This window comes from Arachis ipaensis, chromosome B7, assembly GCF_059453495.1.
Source record: "Arachis ipaensis isolate K30076 ecotype BB chromosome B7, ASM5945349v1, whole genome shotgun sequence".
In the NCBI taxonomy this organism is placed as follows: domain Eukaryota; kingdom Viridiplantae; phylum Streptophyta; class Magnoliopsida; order Fabales; family Fabaceae; genus Arachis; species Arachis ipaensis.
Window position 1 is genome coordinate 80,655,929 of NC_142442.1, and position 20,244 is coordinate 80,676,172.

At 42.7% G+C, this 20,244-nt stretch overlaps 1 protein-coding gene across 1 annotated transcript; it reads left to right on the top strand.

Annotated features, from left to right (window-relative positions):
* Window positions 1-15,231: 15,231 nt before the first annotated feature.
* On the top strand, window positions 15,232-15,792 carry LOC148553126 (uncharacterized). Its single transcript, XM_088494773.1, has one exon. It carries the CDS (start codon window positions 15,232-15,234, stop codon window positions 15,790-15,792), a length of 561 nt encoding a protein of 186 aa, XP_088350899.1.
* The last annotated feature ends 4,452 nt before the right edge of the window (window positions 15,793-20,244 follow it).

Genomic DNA, 20,244 nt, shown 5'->3' on the forward strand with positions numbered 1-20,244 from the left:
CAAACCCTATGCTGATCAGACAAAGGAATTGAACCAAAAATTCCATTCGAGTATTTCAGCAAGCATGATATGTGCAGAAATTAGAGGCAACATTTACAGTTCAATCACAGCAGCATTCACAGTTCAGCATACATCAACAGTCAGTATAGAAAAATCCAAAATATTCAGCCAAGCAACAACATTCAATCCAGAAAATATAAGTCATCTAGCCTATAACCTCCTAATCACTAGACAAAAATCACAAACAGAACTGAAAAGCAAGTAAATTAAATAGAAACGGTGGAGACACAGGTTAGAAGAGGGAGAATAGAACCTGTGTTGACGGGAGGAAGAAGGAATGGGGAGGGCAGGGTGGTGGCTCGCGGTCGCGGTGGCACAGAAACTCGCCGCCGCTGGTAGCTGGTCACCGAAATGGAAAGGCGTGGCTAGGGCTGTCGTGGAAAGGTGCAGGGAAGAGATAGGGAAGAGAGAGAAGGGGGAAATGTAGAAGAGAGAAGAGAGAGAGTGTGACGGCGATAGTGGTGGTCGACGGTGGTGGCGTGAGGTGGACGGAGGTGGTGGGATGAGGGGTGGAGGTGATGGCAGTGTGGTTCAGAGAAGAGAAAGGGTGAGAAGGGGGTGGGGTTTGGGTGAGCTAAAGCGCGAGCGTCCTTCTTTTCGAATTAACGTTTGAAAAGTGACCTGTGCAGATGCACAAGGTGTGTGCAGACGCACAAAAGGAAAAAGGAAGGGTATGAGTGCACAGCAGTGTGTGGGCGCTGCGAACAGAAGGTGTATCGCCTCCTGTGCGGACGCACAAAGGCATGTGCGCGTGCGCAGAGGGGAAAAAGGGTGGTGTTCACACACACAAGCTGTGCGTGCACTGCGACCAGGGGGGCTTGTCCAAGGTTGTGCGTGCGCTCAGTGCTATGCACACGCACAAAGGTTTTTTTTTTCAGAAAGGGGAAGTGTGCGGTCGCACGCATGATTTGCGAACGCTCAGATGGATTAGAGGGTAGTGTTCCCACGCACAAGTTGTGTGCGTGCTGGGAACAGAGGGAGTGTCTAGGGGTGTGCGTGCACACGTTGCTGTGCGTTCACACAGGAACTAGAAAACAGGGGAATTGTGCGGACGCACAAGGCTGTGCACACGCACAGGTCTCTGTTCCTGCAACAAAAATTATGCCTCCAAGGCATCAAACTTGACATCCACAACAGGTTTTCAAGTCCCAAAACATCATAAAACTCCCAAAAATACATTATTTCACTAAAATTACCCAACAAACATCAAAATAAATATAACCAACCAAGCAATATAGCCAATTATTCATGAAACAAAAGGTAAAAGAGAGAAAGCTAGAAGGATATTACCATGGTGGGGTGTCTCCCACATAGCACTTTGGTTTAAAGTCCTAAGTTGGATTTCGTGAGGAGATCCTTGTTAGGGTGGCTTATGTTTCCACTCCTCCTTGAATGTCCAACCAAGTTTGCTCTTGATTTGACCTCCGGGTTCTTAAATAGACTGCATCAAACTCATGAGAGACTTCAAGCTAGCAACTAGGACCGAACTTTGTTGATTCTTGAAATTGATGCCCGGATCCCATACTCGAGTGTTTTGTTCATCTTCTTCTTGATTTTTACTCATGCACTTGGATGAACAATGCCTTATATCACCATTAGAACACTTGTGCACTCCCCGAAATCCACTAAATTGACTCTTGCACCATAATTGAACTCTAAATGTTGGATTGGCTCCTTTGATGAACTTTCCATTTCTTTGCCAATTAACACTCTTCCGTCTACCATCCACTACTCCAAGAAAGGTTTGAAGTTGACAATCCGTTTCCAAGACGGCATATTGATGTGGGGCTAGAAAGCTTGTTGAAGAAATCTTCACCCACTCAATTCGTTTTTGCTCAAATACCTTCACTTCTTGGTAACTAAAATCTTCCTCATCCTCTTTTGAATCTTCCTCATCATCACTCAAGTAAAAAATTGGAGGTTGCGTGAAGTCCACATCAACATATCTTTCCAAATCAAACAATGGAGGTTCATGAAGGTCATTGAAGGAATTACCCAAGTAGGACAAAAAATCTTGAATGATGAAATCCTCTTGATCAATTCCCACCAACTCTTCATTTATCTCCTTTTGCACTTCATGTTGTGACTTGACATCTTCTTGATCTTGCAATTCTTCTTTCACTCCACACTTTTCACTTGGTTCCACACATTCATCCACTAGAATTTCTTGCTTGTGGCATGAACGCAATGAAGCTAAACGATCCAAAGCTTTCGCTATGGTAGACATGACTTGCTCTTACTTCTTCCAGAACTCTTGTTGTTCTTGAATGAGCATGAAAAGTACTTCTTGTGTGGCATGATCCATATATGAAGATGAAAATTGAGGTGATGAAGGTTGACAATCAAACTCATGAGGGTAAGGGTTTTAGTTTTGTATGTAGTGAGGTGATGGTGTATAGGATTGGTAATAAAATAGGTAAGTGGTTGGGTTCCATTGGGGTGCATTATGGTGATGGTGTGAAAAAGTCATAGAGAAAGGATAAACAAAAACCTACTAACAAAGGCAAACAAACAACCAAAAGATATAACACCAATTGCATCCTCGGCAATGGCGCCAAAAACTTGATGCGAGCGAAACCGTTGGTTAAGAATCTCTTCTCGGTGAAAGAGAAATAACCTCGTTGCAAGTATAGATCTCAACCAACAAGTGATGCTCGATCAAAGTTTACAATTTCTAATATAAACCTCGGATTCTACACAAATACCGGCTTAATACCCTTGCTAACTTAAGCATCGGAGTCCCTTGCAGGTACCACCACTCTTTGGTGACAAAGGATAAGCAACGTTGCCAGTCCAACAAGTCGGACGCGACAGCTCTGGCCACCTCCCACCAGCCGGACACGTAATCTCCGACCCGCACAGAAGATCTCGTCCGAGATCGACCTACAGTTTCAGGTAACCCTCGGAACATTGGTGCCGTTGCCGGGGACCTAGAAGTCATCCCATCATCATCGCGGACAACCTTGACAACGACCACAATTCTGATTTGGAGAATAGAACGCCACATAAGAACGTGGATGTCACACTAGACGATACTTCTCAGCCTAACAAAGACAAAAATTTGCCAAGCACAGGAGTCATGGAGGCACTCCAAGATCGCCTAAAACAACTCGAGAAAGAGGTCGAATATCAACAGGAAGCCGAGAGAGACCTACGAAGGGAAGCTAGGCGACACCGAGAATTAGAAGACAAGCTCCTAAAGCTTGAAACCGATCTCAAAGCTAAAATTACTCAATCCAGCCACGAAGATAGCCCCTGCAAGGACCAAGACCCATTCACCAAAGAGATCATAAAGGCCAAGATCCCAAAAGACTTCAAACCGCCTGACATGACCCCATACGACGGCACATCAGATCCCAACCATCATCTCAGTAATTTCAGAAGTAGAATGTATCTCACCGACGCCTCAGATGCAGTCCGATGCAAAGCCTTCCCGACTACCTTGACAAAGACTGCAATTAAATGGTTCGACAATCTACCCCCTAGGTCCATCTCAAGCTTTGACGACTTAGCCAAGAAGTTTCTAGCCAGATTCTCCATCCAGCAGGACAAAACTAAACACGCCCCAAGTCTATTAGGGATCAAGCAAGGAGATCGGGAAAGTCTTCGCAGCTACATGGAAAGATTCAACAAAGCATGTATGGACATACAAAGTCTTCCAAAGGAAGCAGCCATTATGGGTCTCATCAATGGCTTAAGAGAGGGAACTTTTAGTCACTCCATATCGAAAAAATATTCCACATCTCTGAATGAAGTGTAAGAACGAGCAGAGAAATACATCAACATGGAGGAAAACTCCCGACTAGGAGAAACCTCAAATCCAGATTCTCCTATTCCTCTCGAGATAAGGATAAAGAGTCCAAGAAAAAAGAAGATCAGCATGGAGAAAAGATAAAAAATACCACAATTACACCCCTCTTCGGGTGTCCCTTGTAGATGTTTATCGAGAAGTATGCCATACTGAAAAGATACCCCCACCTCGCCCACTCAAAAGCAATAAAGGAGGAGGAAATCGGATAGAATACTATGAATACCATCGAACCTATGGACATCCCACCAATGAGTGCTTTGATTTGAAAAATGTCATAAAAAAATTGGTAAGAGAGGGGAGACTAGATCGGTACTTAGCTAGCAAAACAGATGAGCCAAGAAAAAGAAGAAGGGACGAAGAGGTCGAACGAACTGAACGACCACCTCGTACCCCAGAAAGACATGTCCACATGATACACGGAGGATTTGCGGGAGGAGAAATCTCCAAATCATCTCGCAAAAGACATCTAAAAGAAGTATATCATGTCGAAAGAGGAGAAGGAGCACCCAACCTCCCTACTATCACTTTCACTAAAGAGGATGCAGCTGGCGTCATCTCGGGACATAATGATCCCATGGTCATCACTATCATATTGGCCAACGCTAATTTCCACCCCACACTGGTGGACCAGGGAAGCTTGGCTGACATATTGTTCAAAACTGCCTTCGACAAACTCGGCCTAGAGGAAAAAGAACTCAGAGCATATCTGAACAGCTTATTCGGGCTAGGAGATACTCCAATCCAATCACTTGGATACATCTCACTGCACATGACCTTTGGAAAAGGAAACCGATCAAGGATGCTCAACATAGACTACATCGTGGTCGACGTAAGTACAGCCTACAACGCCCTGATAGGTTAGACAACGCTAAATCAGCTCGACGCAGTAGTCTCGACTCCACATCTGTGCATGAAGTTCCTAACCACAGAAGGGATCGCTACGATAAAAGCAGACAAGAAGACAGCACGCCGCTGTTACAACGAAAGTCTGAACCTCAGAGGCAAAGGAGAAGAAATCCACACCATCGAACTCGGGAGAGTTCGAGGACAGGAAGAACTTTGTCCACAACCTGAAGGCGAGACAGAAAAAGTCCAGATCAGAGATGTCCCAGATAAAGCAACCAATATTGGTACAATCCTAAAAGGAGACATAAAGGAGTCCCTCATACAGTTCTTAAAAGATAATGTCAACCTCTTCACATGGAAGGCCGCAGACATACCGGACATAGACCCCAAGCTAATGTGCCACAAGCTGGCAGTATACCTAGAATCTCAGCCAGTACAGCAGAGACGTAAAAAGCTCGGGCTAGAACGATCCCAAGCTGTGGAAGAGTAGGTACAACCCCTGCTAGAGGTAGGATTCATAAGAGAAGTCAAGTACCCACTATGGCTAGCTAACATCGTCTTGGTGAAAAAATCAAATGGGAAGTGGCGGATGTGCACTAACTACACTGATCTCAACAAAGCTTGCCCAAAAGATCCTTATCCACTCCCAAGTATCGACGCTCTGGTGGATACCTCCTCTGGATACAAATACCTCTCGTTTATGGACTCCTATTCGGGATACAATCAAATCCCAATGTACCCACCTAATCAAGAAAAAACCTCATTCTTAACCCCAAAAGCAAACTACTGCTACATCGTCATGCCATTGGGACTCAAAAACACAAGAGCCAGTTATCAAAGATTAATGAATAAAGTCTTCACATGCCATATCGGGAAAGTCATGGAGGTATACGTGGATGACATGTTAGTAAAGACACAAAGCGAGGAGTCATTACTGTCCGACCTCACCCAAGTATTCGATACTATAAGAAGGCATGGCATGCGACTTAACCCTACAAAATGCACCTTCGCAGTAGAAGCTGGCAAATTCTTAGGTTTTATGCTCACACAAAGAGGAATCAAGGCAAATCTGGATAAATGTCGGGCTATACTCGACAAGAAGAGTCCGACCTGTGTCAAAGAAGTACAACAACTCAATGAAAGATTGGCGGCCTTGTCCAGATTTCTAGCCGGATCAGCAATAAGATCTCTCCCCTTCTACGCCACTCTAAGGAAGAGAAAGAGGTTTAAATGGACAACGGAGTGCGAACAGGCTTTCTAGGATTTCAAAAGGTTCCAGGGACAACCACCTATTTTAACTCGGCCACGGGAAGGAGAACCACTTGTATTGTACCTCGTAGTTGGAAATCAGGCAGTAGCCTCAGCACTGGTCAGAGAGGACGAAAGTGGACAACAACCTATATACTTCATCAGCAAAGCACTACAAGGGTCCGAATTGAACTACCAAAAAATTGAAAAATTTGCCTATGCTCTCATACTAACGTCTCGACAAATTCGCCCATATTTCCAAGCCCACATCATCAAGGTTCGGACCAAGCAGCCCATAAAAGGCATTTTGCAGAAAATGGATTTAGCAGGAAGAATCTTACAGTGGGCAATCGAGTTATCCAAATTTGACCTTCAATACGAAGCTCGGACAGCCATCAAATCACAGTATCTGGCCGACTTCATTGCAGAGTTTACTGACACCCCAGAAATCCCCACAGAATGGAATCTCTACGTAGACGGCTCCTCAAATAAAACAGGAAGTGGCACAGGTGTAATAATAGAAAGCGACCAGGGAACCCAAATCGAACTTTCCCTCAAATTCGTGTTCCCTGCTTCAAACAACCAAGCCGAATATGAGGCATTACTAGCTGGTTTGAAGCTAGCTAAGGAAGTTGGAGCTCAAAAACTTATCATCTTCAGCGGCTCACAAGTAGTCACCTCGCAAATAGTAGGAAGCTACCAAGCCAAGGATCCCACCATGAAAAAGTACTTGGACGAAATCAGAGAACAGCTTGGACAAATCAAGGAATATGAGGTCCGCCACATACCTTGGGAACAGAATGCTCGAGTTGATGCACTCTCAAGGATGGATGACACCTATAATCAACTACCTCAAAACAGAAACACTCCCCACAGATAAGAAGGAGGCGAAGAGGTTAAAACGGGAGGCACAATACTACACCATCATAAACAATACTCTATACAAGAGAGGGATTTCAACACCCCTGTTAAAATGTGGGGACTCTATCAGCGTAACCTCACCCTGGCCATTTGCAAAATGGGGACTCGACCTCTTTGGGCCCTTCCCTCAAGGATCAGGACAGGTCAAGTTCCTCATCGTCGGGGTAGACTATTTTACAAAATGGATTGAGGCAGAACCCCTAGCTAACGCCACTTCTCAAAGAAGTTGAAAATTCCTATATAGAAATATTGTCACAAGGTTTGGGATTCCATACTCCATTACCACAGACAATGGCACTCAATTCACAGACGCATGCTTCAGAAAATTGGTGGCCGACTTGAAAATAAAGCACCAATTCACGTCCGTAGAACACCCCCAGGATAATGGACAGGCAGAAGCCACCAATAAGGTTATATTAACCGGACTAAAACGGAGACTACAGGATGCAAAGGGAGCCTGAGCTGAAGAGCTCCCACAAGTCCTATGGGCATATCGGACAACTCTGCACTCCACGACAAGAGAGTCACCCTTCCAACTAGCCTACGGAATAGAGGCAATGATCCCAGTAGAAGTCAAAGAAGGGTCCCCCAGAACGATCTTCTACAGTAAAGAGGCCAATTTCCAACTTTAAAAAGAAGAGCTTGACTTCATTTTTGAAATACAGGAAAGAGCTAGGATCAGGGAAGAGGCGTTAAAACGCCGAATGGCCTCAAGATACAATCAAAAGGTAGTACAGCGAAGCTTCGTCAACAATGACCTCATTCTAATCCGAAATGATATCAGAACAAGTCGACCTGGAGAAGGAAAACTGGCGGCAAACTGGAAGGGACCCTACCGAGTCATAGAGGTACTCGGAAAGGGCTACTACAGGCTGTCCGAACTCGAGGGGCGAGAGCTACCAAGGTCATGGCACACCTACAACCTAAGAAGGTATTATAGTTAGGTGGTAATAAAGATCTTAGGATAAGGTGCACTCTTTTTCCTGAAAAGGTTTTTTAACGAGGCGCCAAACCAAGATCTATGAACTTCCTGACTTACAAGGGTGAGCACCCACATATATATATTTGCATATTTTCTATTTTGAATAAAGTTTTTTCAGATTTTCTACAAATCCTCTTTATCAAGACACATTAATCTGAAATGCAAAAATTTATCACCCGATTATAAAGCTACAGATCGGCAAAAGTGAAAACCAAACTCACTGCTCGATCATGATAAGGTCGGCAAAGATGAAAACCGAATTCATCAAAGGTCAGGTGATGATTAGATTCTTAACGGTTTAGAATTCTACTAATGAATTCTCATTGTAAAGTATAGTTTCTAAACCAACAATAATCCTTTCATACAAAAGATTATTTGTCACAAGTAACAAACCCCTAAATTTATAAACCGAAGTATTGAAACCTCGGGTCGTTCTCCCTAGGAATTACAACAAAGTGTCTTGTTATTGGTTATGAGATATTTTGGGGTTTTTGGGATAAGAGGTATAAAATGTAAATGGCAATGAAAATAAACTAACAGCTAAAAAGGTCTTGGCAAAGGTTGGTGGTCAAGGATATCTATCCTAATTAATAACCACAACATGAGAATTGGAAAGGATCAATCCCACTAAGTTAACCCCTAACTAATAGTAGAGGGAAGTCAAGTGAGCTATATCAATCCAAGTCCATAAGTCCTAGTTCTCTACCAAGTCAATTAGCGAGATCTAGCATTAATGGCTCCCAATCATCAATTACTTGGACATTAGTAACTCAAGAGTTCCTAAGTTACCTTCCCAAGCCAAGAGCATAAAATTCTACTCTAAAATCCAACCAAGCATTTTACCAAACACTTGGAAGGAACAAAAGGAAAGCATAGTAAAATTGCAAGGTATGTAAATCTACACTACTCAATTGCAAAGAATTAGACAACAACAAATCAAATGAACAATAAAGGAACATGAATCATAAAATGCATTAAAAGAAAAGGGAAGAACAAAGTGCATGAACATAAAAGTAAAGGATTACAAGAATTAAAAGCAAAACTAGAGAGAGGAAATGTAGAAGAAGAAGAATTACAAAAGGAAAAGTAAATCGAAGCATGAATTAAACCTAGATCTAAGAAATTATAATCCTAATTCTAGAGAGAAGAGGGAGCTTTTCTCTCTAGAAACTACTCTACATGATGCTAAAACTTCAAAACAAATGCTCCTCCTTTGCTTGGACTTCAATTCTGCATGAAATACACTCAGAAATAAGTTGGATTTGGGCCTGGGCTGCTCAGAAATCGCCCCAGTGTTTTGCCTTTAAGTGGGTCACGTGAGAGTATCGGCGCGTACGCGCCATGTACGCGTGCACGTTGATTGGCTAATTCTTCATCCGCGCAGACGCGTCATGTACGCGTGCGCGTGCCTATGCGAAACCACTTTTGTGCGTGCGCGCCCGTTGATGCATTCCCAATCTTTGTTTCTTCATGCATTCTCCTCTTTGTATGCTTTTCTCCTCATTCCTTTCATCCAATACTTGCCTTATGAACCTAAAATCACTCAAAAAACACATCAAGGCATCGAATGGAATTTAAGTGAATCAAAATTACTAATTTAAGGGCCTAAATAGCATGTTTTTACACTTAAGCACAATTCAAGGGAGAATTAAAAAACCATGCCAATTCATTGAATAAATATGGGAAAGGGTGGTAAAATCCCCTAAAATAAGCACAAAATAAACCATGAAATCGGGGTTTATCATCAGGCCAAACGAGAATCAAAATCGGCAAGATGAAAAGCGACAAAAACAGAATAATGCAAGAAGTTATAAAAAGCGATCCATCAATAGAGACCTGACGAGGTCTGAAACAAAAAATGGATTGCTAGAAATAACTTAGAATGGACCGACATAAAAGAAGTCAGACTAGATCAAAGCGACAAAAAGTTATAAAAAGTAACCCATAGAAAAGAGGCCTGGTCAGCCCTGAAAATGGATTGCTAGAAATAACTTAGAAGGGACCGACATGATGAAGTCGGCCCAACAAAACTACAAAAAGTTATAAAAAGTAATCATAAAAAGAGACCTGACAAGGTCCAAATAAAATAGATTACTAGAAATAACTTAGAAAAGACCGACATGAAGAAGTCAGCCCAAACCAACTAAAGCTGTAAAAAGGTAATCCATAAAGAGAGACCTGGCAAGGTCCAACTAAAAATGGATTACCAGAAATAGCTTAGCAGGGACCGACATTAAGAAGTCAGACCAAAGTAACAGAGCTATAAAAAGTAAATCCCAAGGGATTACTAAAAATGATTCGCAAAGAAATCGACCAACAGAAGGCGTGTGCTATAAAGGACTCAAGCCGGACCCAGAAAGCAATGACCTCAATCTACAAGTACTATATCAAAAAATGCGAAAAAGAACAAGTCGAACAAAGCTAGCCTCAAAGGCCATTTTGACTAAAAAGCAGAAACCAAAATAAAAGTATATCAAAAGAGGTCGAGCATCAAGATGCCAACACTCTAAAAGATGCCTGGAAGTGCTGAACAAAGCTACATGCAAAGCATATCACAAAAGAACAAAGCTGCCATAACAAAAGGCTCAAGAGGCCACCCAAAAAAGCCGACCTCAAGTGCTTAAAGAAACCACTTTGTTTTTCTACATAAAGTTGCTATAGAAAAGCAACCAAAATATCTAAGTCAAGCAGACCACAAGATACAGAAATAAGAGTTTAAAAGCCCACAGACCGGGCTGTACACAATATATAAAAGAAAATTATAAGGGATTCAAAGACTCCCCAGTAGCAGTATCTCGGGGTGAAGGAGGACGAGTCTGAAGGTGTATCGCATCAACAGTCCCATCATCCCAGTTCAAGATCTGGACATTAGGATCGGACTCGGGCTAGCCAACCTCAGTAGTAGGAGTTGAAGAAACCGGGGCAGTGAAAGCTTTGGCAGATGGCATAGGAGGAGCATTTACATTTACATCATCATCATCCGAGCCATCAGGGACAATCTTACCATGTACTACAATGTCGTCCAAGCTGAATAGGGAGAGGTCGAGCTCAGGCACAAGAACTTGAACCTCAGCCTTCAAATTCTCATAAGCAGCATTCACGCTACCTACAAGATGACCCTGGAGCTCGGTGTAGTCAACCTGAACAGAGTCCAACCTCCCTCTGAGCTCTACCATCTCACCATAAGTTAAGACATAGCTCTCCTTAGTGCCATCTCCTCAGCCAAGTTCGCAGAAGCCATTGCAGCAGTAGCCCGAGCCTTCTCACCTTCCAACTCTTTTTCCAGCTTCCCCACCTTTACCTCAAGCTCCTCCTTCAACCCCTTGATCCTGTCGAACTCCGATTTGACCTCCTCCATAAAAGCCTTTGTTGCATGAATGGGGAGATCCTGGGCAGTTCGGTATAAAGCTGCTCCTATATGTTCCATCTTAATACTGCTCCGGGTAATAAAATCTAAATGACGAAGGAGGGAGACATCATCAGTAGGAACAATACCATAAGGAGCAATTTGTTGATCAACAAACCCAACGTCATCAAAGTCAAGGGCGTCCAAATTAAAAAGCTCAACAGCCCTCTGCCTTTTTGGAGGAGGGCCAACAGTAGGAGAAGAAGTAGCAGCAGAAGTCTAGAGAGGATCAACCAAATGGACCTGAGGAGTGGGAATCATCCTCCTCGGCCCAGCAGAGCTCAAGATTGGCTTCTTAGGAGGAACTTGAGAAGATCCCTCCCCTACAGCTTTAGCCGAGATATTCTGGGCAACGGTAGCCTTCCTCGCTTTCTTAAAAGCTTTCATGGAATCATTGGTAATTGCCATCTCTGAAAAATAAATCAACCAAAAAAAAAGTCACAAATTGGAAGAAAAAGAACCAAAGGCAAGTAAAACAGAGCAAGGGAAGTCGGTCACTACCCAGCTCAGCTCGAAAAAAAGAGGGGTCCCCCAAAAATCTCTCTGTATCGAGATGGGGAGGTTGCCCCCAAATATCTTCTAGCACATTCACAAAAGCCTGCTCGACCTCATCAAGCATCTCCAACGAGTATCGAGACACCACAACATTCTTTTGCCAATACAAGGGGAAGGTAGGTTCACCATTCGACTCTAAGAAAAATGGTCGAGCTCCCTCAACAGCTCAGACCTTAAAAAAGTAGTTCTTAAAATCCCTAAAAGACTCATCATACATAGAAAACACTTTGTGCCCTTGGGCAGACCTGAAAGAAACCCAAGAAGCTTTCTTTTTGGTAGTCCCAGGCTTGGTCAAAACAAAGAGATATAGAAAAAGAGTTTGAGAAGGTGTGACATCCAACTCTTGGCAAAGTAACTGAAAGATCTTAATAAAGCCCCAAGAATTCGGATGGAGCTAGGATGGAGCTACATTACATGACCACAACAAGTCAGTCTCAAAGGAGGTAAAAGGAAAAGTAATATTCAGCTGGCTGAAAAAATAGTCATAGGCATAGAAGAAGGGACGTTCCCCCTAGGTCAGAGAAGGAAAGCAAACCCTTTCATCAGAGTTAGGCGCTACCAATTCATAGTTTTTCTCCTGATTCCTACGACTACAGATCCGGTGATGTTTTCTAAGTTCCACAATGTACTCATAATTAACTACCGAAACACGCATCAGGACGAGGGAGTCCAGCCAATCAGACATGCCCTCGGGGACTTTGGAGGAGGTCTCGACAATATTTTTGCGAGAAGACATGGTCAACTAGTCCTACAGCAAAGACAAAGAAATAGGGATTACTAAATAAACAGCTCGGGCATAACAAAGAAAGCAGCTCAGACAAAAACAGATATAACTCGACCTAAGGCACACATGGTAAAAGGAAACCCCAGCACACAACCCAAGGTCCAGGGGCATCCTTTGGAGGCAGTAACAAAGCATGGACTTAGAAAAAACTACAAAGTTATCTCAGCAAGGAAAATAAACCCTCTTTCAAAGTCAAAAACACTCCGAGAAGAAAGTGACAAATCAAAAAGTCATCAAAAGTAGCCAGAAAAGAAATGGTCAACATCAAAACACGTCAAAATCATTAAAGGCACAAGTAGTTCATAAGCCACAAAAAGTACGATCAGAAGCAGAAGCAGTGACAACATGCAAAACCCTAAAAGTATCAAACTATCAGGGAATTCACTTAGGAGCATATATAAGTCGAAGGAACACCAGAAAACATGCATCACAGCAACAATTAAGCACGACGATACGAAAAAGGTTCAAGCTTTCCAACGTAAATTCAAGCAAAATCAAAACTTTGCCAAAAAATAGAACAATGCAAACACAAAGGAGAACGGTGAAAAAAGTAAAAGAAAGAAACAGAAAGAAAACCAACCTGCAAAAGGAGGGAGACGATGAATGCAGGGAGGTTGAAGACAGGAAACGAGACCAAGAATCACCCTTCAAACAAGCGAAGCACCAACAACCACCAATAGCGCCACAGAGAGAAGCGTGAAAATGTAAAAACAAAAGTCCCAGGCGAGCCAGAAAAAACCAAAGGGAAAGGATGGAGTTACAGTAAGCAAAGAGAATAAGAAACTGAAGCAAAATCTTTTGGAAGTTCAATTCAAAATGAAAAAGAGGGAAAAACGGAAAAAAGAAGAGTTAACAGTGTAACAACCCAATTTCTGGTACGTCATGATCATACTAGAAACTGAGCGCTACTAACTTGTCTTCCTAAATATTATCTATTATTTATTATATGAGCCTGATTCATTGTTAAAAGCGTAGTTATTTTACGAGGTACCTTTTTTTTTTTAAAACATTTGGACTAATAAACGAAATCATTCACAATCAATTCTCAAATAATAACAGAAACAACAGTTATAAACAACCACACTTGTACACATTTCAAACAATTAACAACATTCAGTTATCCAACCTTCATTAGAGTAAAGATCTTTAGTTAGAACACCCCTAGATATAGCTAGATAATACTATATACATATATATACATACAACATCCAAGGCCCTGACCTGTTCAAGAAGTCCCTAAGCTGGCACCCAAGCTAGCCTAGACTCTTTACTCACCTAGTCCCTCTAAACTACTAATATGAGGAAAAGTACATTCTAGGTCTTCAAAACTCAAGTCAGGTGATACGTCATCAGCGAACTACGGAATGGTACTCATGCTTCCATCGGGGTTATTAGTTAAGTTCATTTATAATGGCCTTTTTCAAAAGAGAGAGATTATGAGCTTGTGGCGCTCGACTCTGACGAGAGGGTTTGCTTTCCTACTTCTGTCGAGGGAGAGCGTCCCTTTTTCTACACCTATGAATATTTCTTCAGCCAGTTGGACATTACCTTTCCTTTTACTGCTTTCGAGATCGACTTGTTGTGGTCGTGTAATATTGCCCCATCCCAGCTTCATCCGAATTCCTGGGGTTTTATCAAGATTTTTCAGCTGCTTTGCCAAGAGTTAGGCATAACACCTTCTCAGACTCTTTTCCTCTATCTTTTTGTTTCTGCCAAGCCTGGAGGGTCTTCCAAAAAGAAAGCTTCCTGGGTTTTTTTCAGGTCGGCCCAGGGGCATAAAGTTTTTGCCATGTACGATGAATCTTTTAAAGATTTTAAGAATTATTTCTTCCGAGTCCGTGCTGTTGAGGGGGCCCACCCCTTTTTCTTGATGAAAATGATGAGCGTGCCTTTCTTCTAGAATGGCAAAAGAATGTGAGAGTGTCTCGCTATACATGGGAGATGCTTGACGAGGTTGAGCAGGCTTTTGTAATTGTTCTTGAAGATTTATGGATCTTGATACGAAAATATTTTTGAGTGATCCATCTTTGATTCGAACTGCTTTGGGTACTGTCTGACTTGTTTCTATACTTGCTTTTTAGTTTTGCTTCTTCTTTTTGTGATTGTAACCCATTGCTGTGGTTGATTCTGTATTTTCAGAGATGTCGAAAAACAACGATCCCATGAAGGCCTACAAGAAAGCAAAGAAGGCTGCAGCTGCTCAAAATATCTCGGCCAAGGTGGCGGGAGAGGGATCTTCCCAAGTTCCGGTGAAGTCGCCCGTGCCGAGTTCTCCTGGCCCGAGGAGGGTAATTCCCACTCCTAGGGTTCGCCTGGCCGAGCCTCCGCATTCTTCCGCTGCTACTTCTGGTGCTCCTCCCAACAAGAAACAAAAAACAATTAAGCCTTTCAACCTTGATGCCCCTGATTTTGACGTGGTCGAGTTCGTAGATCAGCAGATCGGTCCATACGTTGTCCTCCCTATGGATGATGTATCACTTCTTCGTCATTTGGACTTTATAACTCGGAGTAGTGTAAAAATGGCACATATGGGAGCTGCCTTATACCGAACGGCTCAAAATCTTCCTCTCCATGCCACCAAAGCCTTTATGGAGGAGGCAAAATAGGAATTCGACCGGATGAAGGGCTTGAAAGAGGAGCTTGAGGTGAAAGTAGCCAAACTGGAGAAGGATCTGGAGAACGAAAAGGCTAGTTCTCTTGCCCTGGCGGCTTCTGTGAGATTGGCCGAGGACACTGTGTTGAGGCATAAAGATAGTTATGTCACATCTTATCGGGAGGTGATACGTCTAAGGGAGGAGTTAGAGTCTGCCCGAGTTGACTATTCCGAGCTCCAAGGTCACCTTGTTGGCAGCGTAAACGCTGCCTATGATCATTTGAAGGAGCAGGTTCAAGTTCTTGCTCTGGAGGTTGATCTTACTCTTTTTAGCTTGGACAACATTGTGAGGGATGGTAAGATTGTCCCCGACGACCAAGATGATGATGATGTCGAACCTCCCTCTGTGCCTGCTGCTAAAGTGTCGACCTCTATAGTTCCTCCTGCTGGGATTGCTCGTCCAGAATTAGATCCTGATTGTCAAATTCTGAATAGGGACGACGGTACAGTGGATGCAGTGCCTCTCCAAGCTCGCCCTCCTTCACCCCAGACTGATACTACCGAGAAGGCTCCCGATCTTAGCTGATTTTTCTTGGATGTTTGTGTAGATAGCCCAACTTGTGGGCTTTTTAAACTTTTTATTCTGTAATTTGAATATTTTGCTGACTGTTGATACTCCTTCTGGTTGCTTGTTTAGAAACTTTTTATTTTGAAAAAACAACAAGTAGTTTTCAAGCTTTGGGCCTGATCCTGAAGCTTTGTTTATAATATTGTATTTTATATCATGCCTATTTGCACTTGTCTTGGCACCTTTCTGGGTTTTGAGAATGCTGAAGCCTTGCTACTCGGCCTCTTTGGATTGCTTTGTACTTATTGCTTGTAGCTTGGATCCTTTAGGGATGTGTGGATCCAACTCGTGTTTCGGTTTCCTGGCTCTTGTATTTATTTCTGGCCATCCATAACCGATTTCTTTACGTTGGTCCTCTTTCCAGTTATTTTTGTAGTCCTCTTTTTTGGACCTTTGTCAGGTCTCTTTCAGGGACTACTTTTATAACTTGTCTGTTGTAGGAGACCGACTTCTTTGCGTCGTCCTTTTCTAAGTTATTTTTGTAATCCTCTTTTTTGGACCTTGTCAGGTCTCTTTCAGGGACTACTTTTATAACTTGTTTGTTGTAGGAGACCGACTTCTTTTTGTCGATCTTTTCTACGTTATTTTGTAATCCTCTTTCTTGGACATTTGTCAGGTCTCTTTCAGGGATTACTTTTATAACTTGTCTGTTGTAGGAGACCAACTTCTTTATGTCGATCTCTTCTAAGTTATTTTGTAATCCTCTTTCTTGGACATTTGTCAGGTCTCTTTCAGGGATTACTTTTATAACTTGTCTGTTGTAGGAGACCGACTTCTTTATGTCAATCTCTTCTAAGTTATTTTGTAATCCTCTTTCTTGGACCTTTGTCAGGTCTCTTTCAGGGATTACTTTTATAACTTGTCCGTTGTAGGAGACCGACTTCTTTATGTCGATCTCTTCTAAGTTATTTTGTAATCCTCTTTCTTGGACCTTTGTCAGGTCTTTTTCAGGGATTACTTTTATAACTTGTCCGTTGTAGGAGACCGACTTCTTTATGTCGATCTCTTCTAAGTTATTTTGTAATCCTCTTTCTTGGACCTTTGTCAGGTTTCTTTCAGGGATTACTTTTTATAACTTGTCCGTTGTAGGAGACCGACTTCTTTATGTCGATCTCTTCTAAGTTATTTTGTAATCCTCTTTCTTGGACCTTTGTCAGGTCTCTTTCAGGGATTACTTTTATAACTTATTTTTCGTAGGAGACTAACTTCGTCATGTCGATCTTATCTAAGTTATAGCAATTCCTCTTTTATAGGGTTGGCCAGACCTCTTTCCAGGGATTTGCTGATAACTTGGGTTGACTTGGTCCGACTTTTTAACGTCGGCCAGTCTTTAAGTTATTATTTAGCAATCTATAAGACCTCGTCAGGTTCTTTTTCCAGATCACTTTCGATAACTTCTTGCATTATTCTGTGTTCATCTTGCTGATTTGTAGAAGGTAGTTTCAATCTTTGTTTGGTCGACCTTTAGATGAATTGCGTTTTCATCTCTATTGGTCTTTATCGTGATCGTGCAGTGAATCTGTTTTTCACTTTTCTGCCGATCTATTGCTTTATAATCGGACGATGAATGCTTCAGATTAATGTATCTTGAAAACTTGTAGAATATCTAAAATATGTTTTATTTAAAAGAAAGTGCAAATATATACATGTGGGAGTTTTTTCATCCTTTTAAGTCGGATAATTTCTGAATCTCAACTTGGCGCCTGATTAAAAAACCTTTCCAGGAAAAAGAGTGCATCCTATGATGAGATCTTTTACCTTCTCTAGGTATAGTACCTTCTTAGGTTGCAGGCGTGCCATGATCTGGGAAGCTCTCATCCCTCGAGTTCGGACAGTCTGTAGTAGCCCTTCCCAAGTACTTCTATGACTTGGTAGGTTCCTTTCCAGTTTGCTGTCAGCTTTCCTTCTCCGGGTCGAGTTGTTCCAATATCATTTCGGATTAGGATGAGATCATTCTCAGCGAAACCTCTCGGCACTACCTTCTGATTATATCTGGAAGCCATTCGACGTTTTAGTGCTTCTTCCCTGATCCGAGCTTTTTCTTGGATTTCAGGAAGTAGGTCGAGCTCTTCCCTTTGAAGTTGGGAGTTGGCTTCCTCATTATAATGAACCATTCTAGGCGACCTTTCCTCGACCTCTACTGGGATCATTGCCTCCACTCCGTATGCTAGTCAAAATGGTGATTCGTTTGTGGTGGAATGTGGCGTTGTTCGATATGCCCATAGGACTTGTGGAAGTTCTTCGGCCCATGCTCCCTTTGAATCTTGCAGTCTCCATTTCAGCCTAGCCAATATGACTTTGTAGGCCATTTCGGCTTGTCCATTGGCTTGAGGATGTTCAACGGAGGTGAACTGGTGTTTTATGTTTAAGTCGGCTACTAACTTTCTGAAGCCCGCGTCTGTGAATTGGGTACCATTGTCTGTAGTGATGGAGTATGAAACCCCAAACCTTGTGACAATATTCCCATATAGGAATTTCTGGCTCCTTTGAGCCGTGGCGTTGGCTAGGGGCTCTGCCTCGATCATCTTTGTGAAATAGTCTACCCCGACTATGAGGAATTTAACTTGTCCCGATTCCTAGGGAAAGGGTCCGAGAAGATCGAGTCCCCATTTTGTAAATGGCCAAGGCAATGTTACGCTGATGAGCTCTTTTGGCGGGGCGATGTGAAAGTTGGCATGTTTCTGGCATGATGGGCATGTCCTTACAAACTCTGTAGCTTCCTTTTGTAGAGTTGGCCAATAAAATCCCGCCCGAATTACTTTTTTGGTGAGAGCTTGTGCTCTGAGATGATTACCGCAAATGCCACTGTGTACTTCCTCTAAAACTTCCCTTGTGTTAGAGGTTGGCACACATTTTAGTAGTGGTATTGAAATCCCTCTTTTATATAAGGTGTTGTTTATGATGGTGTAGTACTGAGCCTCCCGTTTTAACCTCTTTGCCTCCTTCTCATTTGTGGAGAGTGTTTCTTTTTTGAGGTAATTAATTATGGGGGTCATCCATCCTTGATCCTGACTTGTTATGGCTAGGACTTTTTCCTCTTCCGAGATTGATGGATTTTGCAGCATTTCCTGGATGAGGCTTCTATTGTTTCCCCCTGGTTTGGTGCTGGATAGTTTTGAGAGTGCATCACCTCGGGCATTTTGTTTGCGGGGTATATGGCAGATCTTATATTCCCCGAGTTGTCCGAGCTGTTCCTTGGTTTTATCCAAATACTTTTTCATGGTGGAATCTTTGGCTTGGTAGCTCCCTGTTATTTGTGAGGTGACTACTTGTGAATCGCTGAAGATGTTGAGTTTTTGAGCTCCAACCTCCTTAGCCAGCTTCAAACCAGCTAGTAACGCTTCATATTTCGCCTGGTTGTTTGAGGCCGAGAACACAAATTTGAGGGAAAGCTCAACTTGGGTTCCTTGGTTGCTTTCTATTATCACACTTGCGCCGCTTCCAGTCTTATTTGAAGACCCGTCCACGTAGAGATTCCATTCTGTGGGGGTTTCCAGGGTATCTATGAATTCTGCAATGAAGTCGGCCAAGTATTGTGATTTGATGGCTGTCCGAGCTTCATATTGGAGGTCGAACTCGGATAACTCGACTGCCTATTGTAAAATTCTACCTGCTATATCTGTTTTCTGTAGTATCTCTTTTATGGGCTAGTCAGTCCAAACCTTAATCGTGTGAGCCTGAAAGTACGGGCGAAGTCGTCGAGATGTCAGTATGAGAGTGTAGGCGAAATTTTCTATTTTTTGGTAGTTCATCTCGGATCCCTGCAGCACTTTACTAATGAAGTATACAGGTTGTTGCCCTTTGTCGTCCTCTCGAACCAGTGCTGAGGCTACTGCCTGACTTCCTACCGCAACGTATAATACGAGTGGTTCTTCCTCTCGTGGTCGAGTTAGGATAGGTGGTTGTCCCAGGAAATTTTTGAAATCCTGGAAGGCTTGCTCGCATTCTATTGTCCATTTGAACTTCTTTCCTTTCCTTAAAGTGGCATAGAAGGGGAGAGATCTTATCGCTGATCCCGCTAAGAATCTGGATAAGGCTGCTAATCTCCCGTTGAGCTGTTGTACCTCTCTGACATAAGTTGGGCTCTTCATGTTGAGTATGGCCTGGCATTTGTCCGGATTTGCTTCAATTCCTCTTTGTGTGAGCATGAAACCTAAGAATTTTCCCGCTTCTACTGCAAAGGTGCATTTTGCGGGATTGAGTCGCATGTCATGCTTCCTTATAGTGTCGAACACTTGAGCCAGGTCGGACAGTAATGTCTCTTTGCTTTGTATCTTTATTAACATGTCGTCCACGTAGACTTCCATGATTTTTCCGATATGATCTGAAAAGACTTTATTCATTAGCCTGTGATACGTAGCTCCCGCGTTCTTGAGACCGAAAGGCATCACGATGTAGCAGTAATTTACT

What these genes read in the sequence shown, in the direction of transcription:
- LOC148553126 (XM_088494773.1), top strand. Translation starts at nt 15,232, where the DNA reads ATGAAGGGCTTGAAAGAGGAGCTTGAGGTGAAAGTAGCCAAACTGGAG.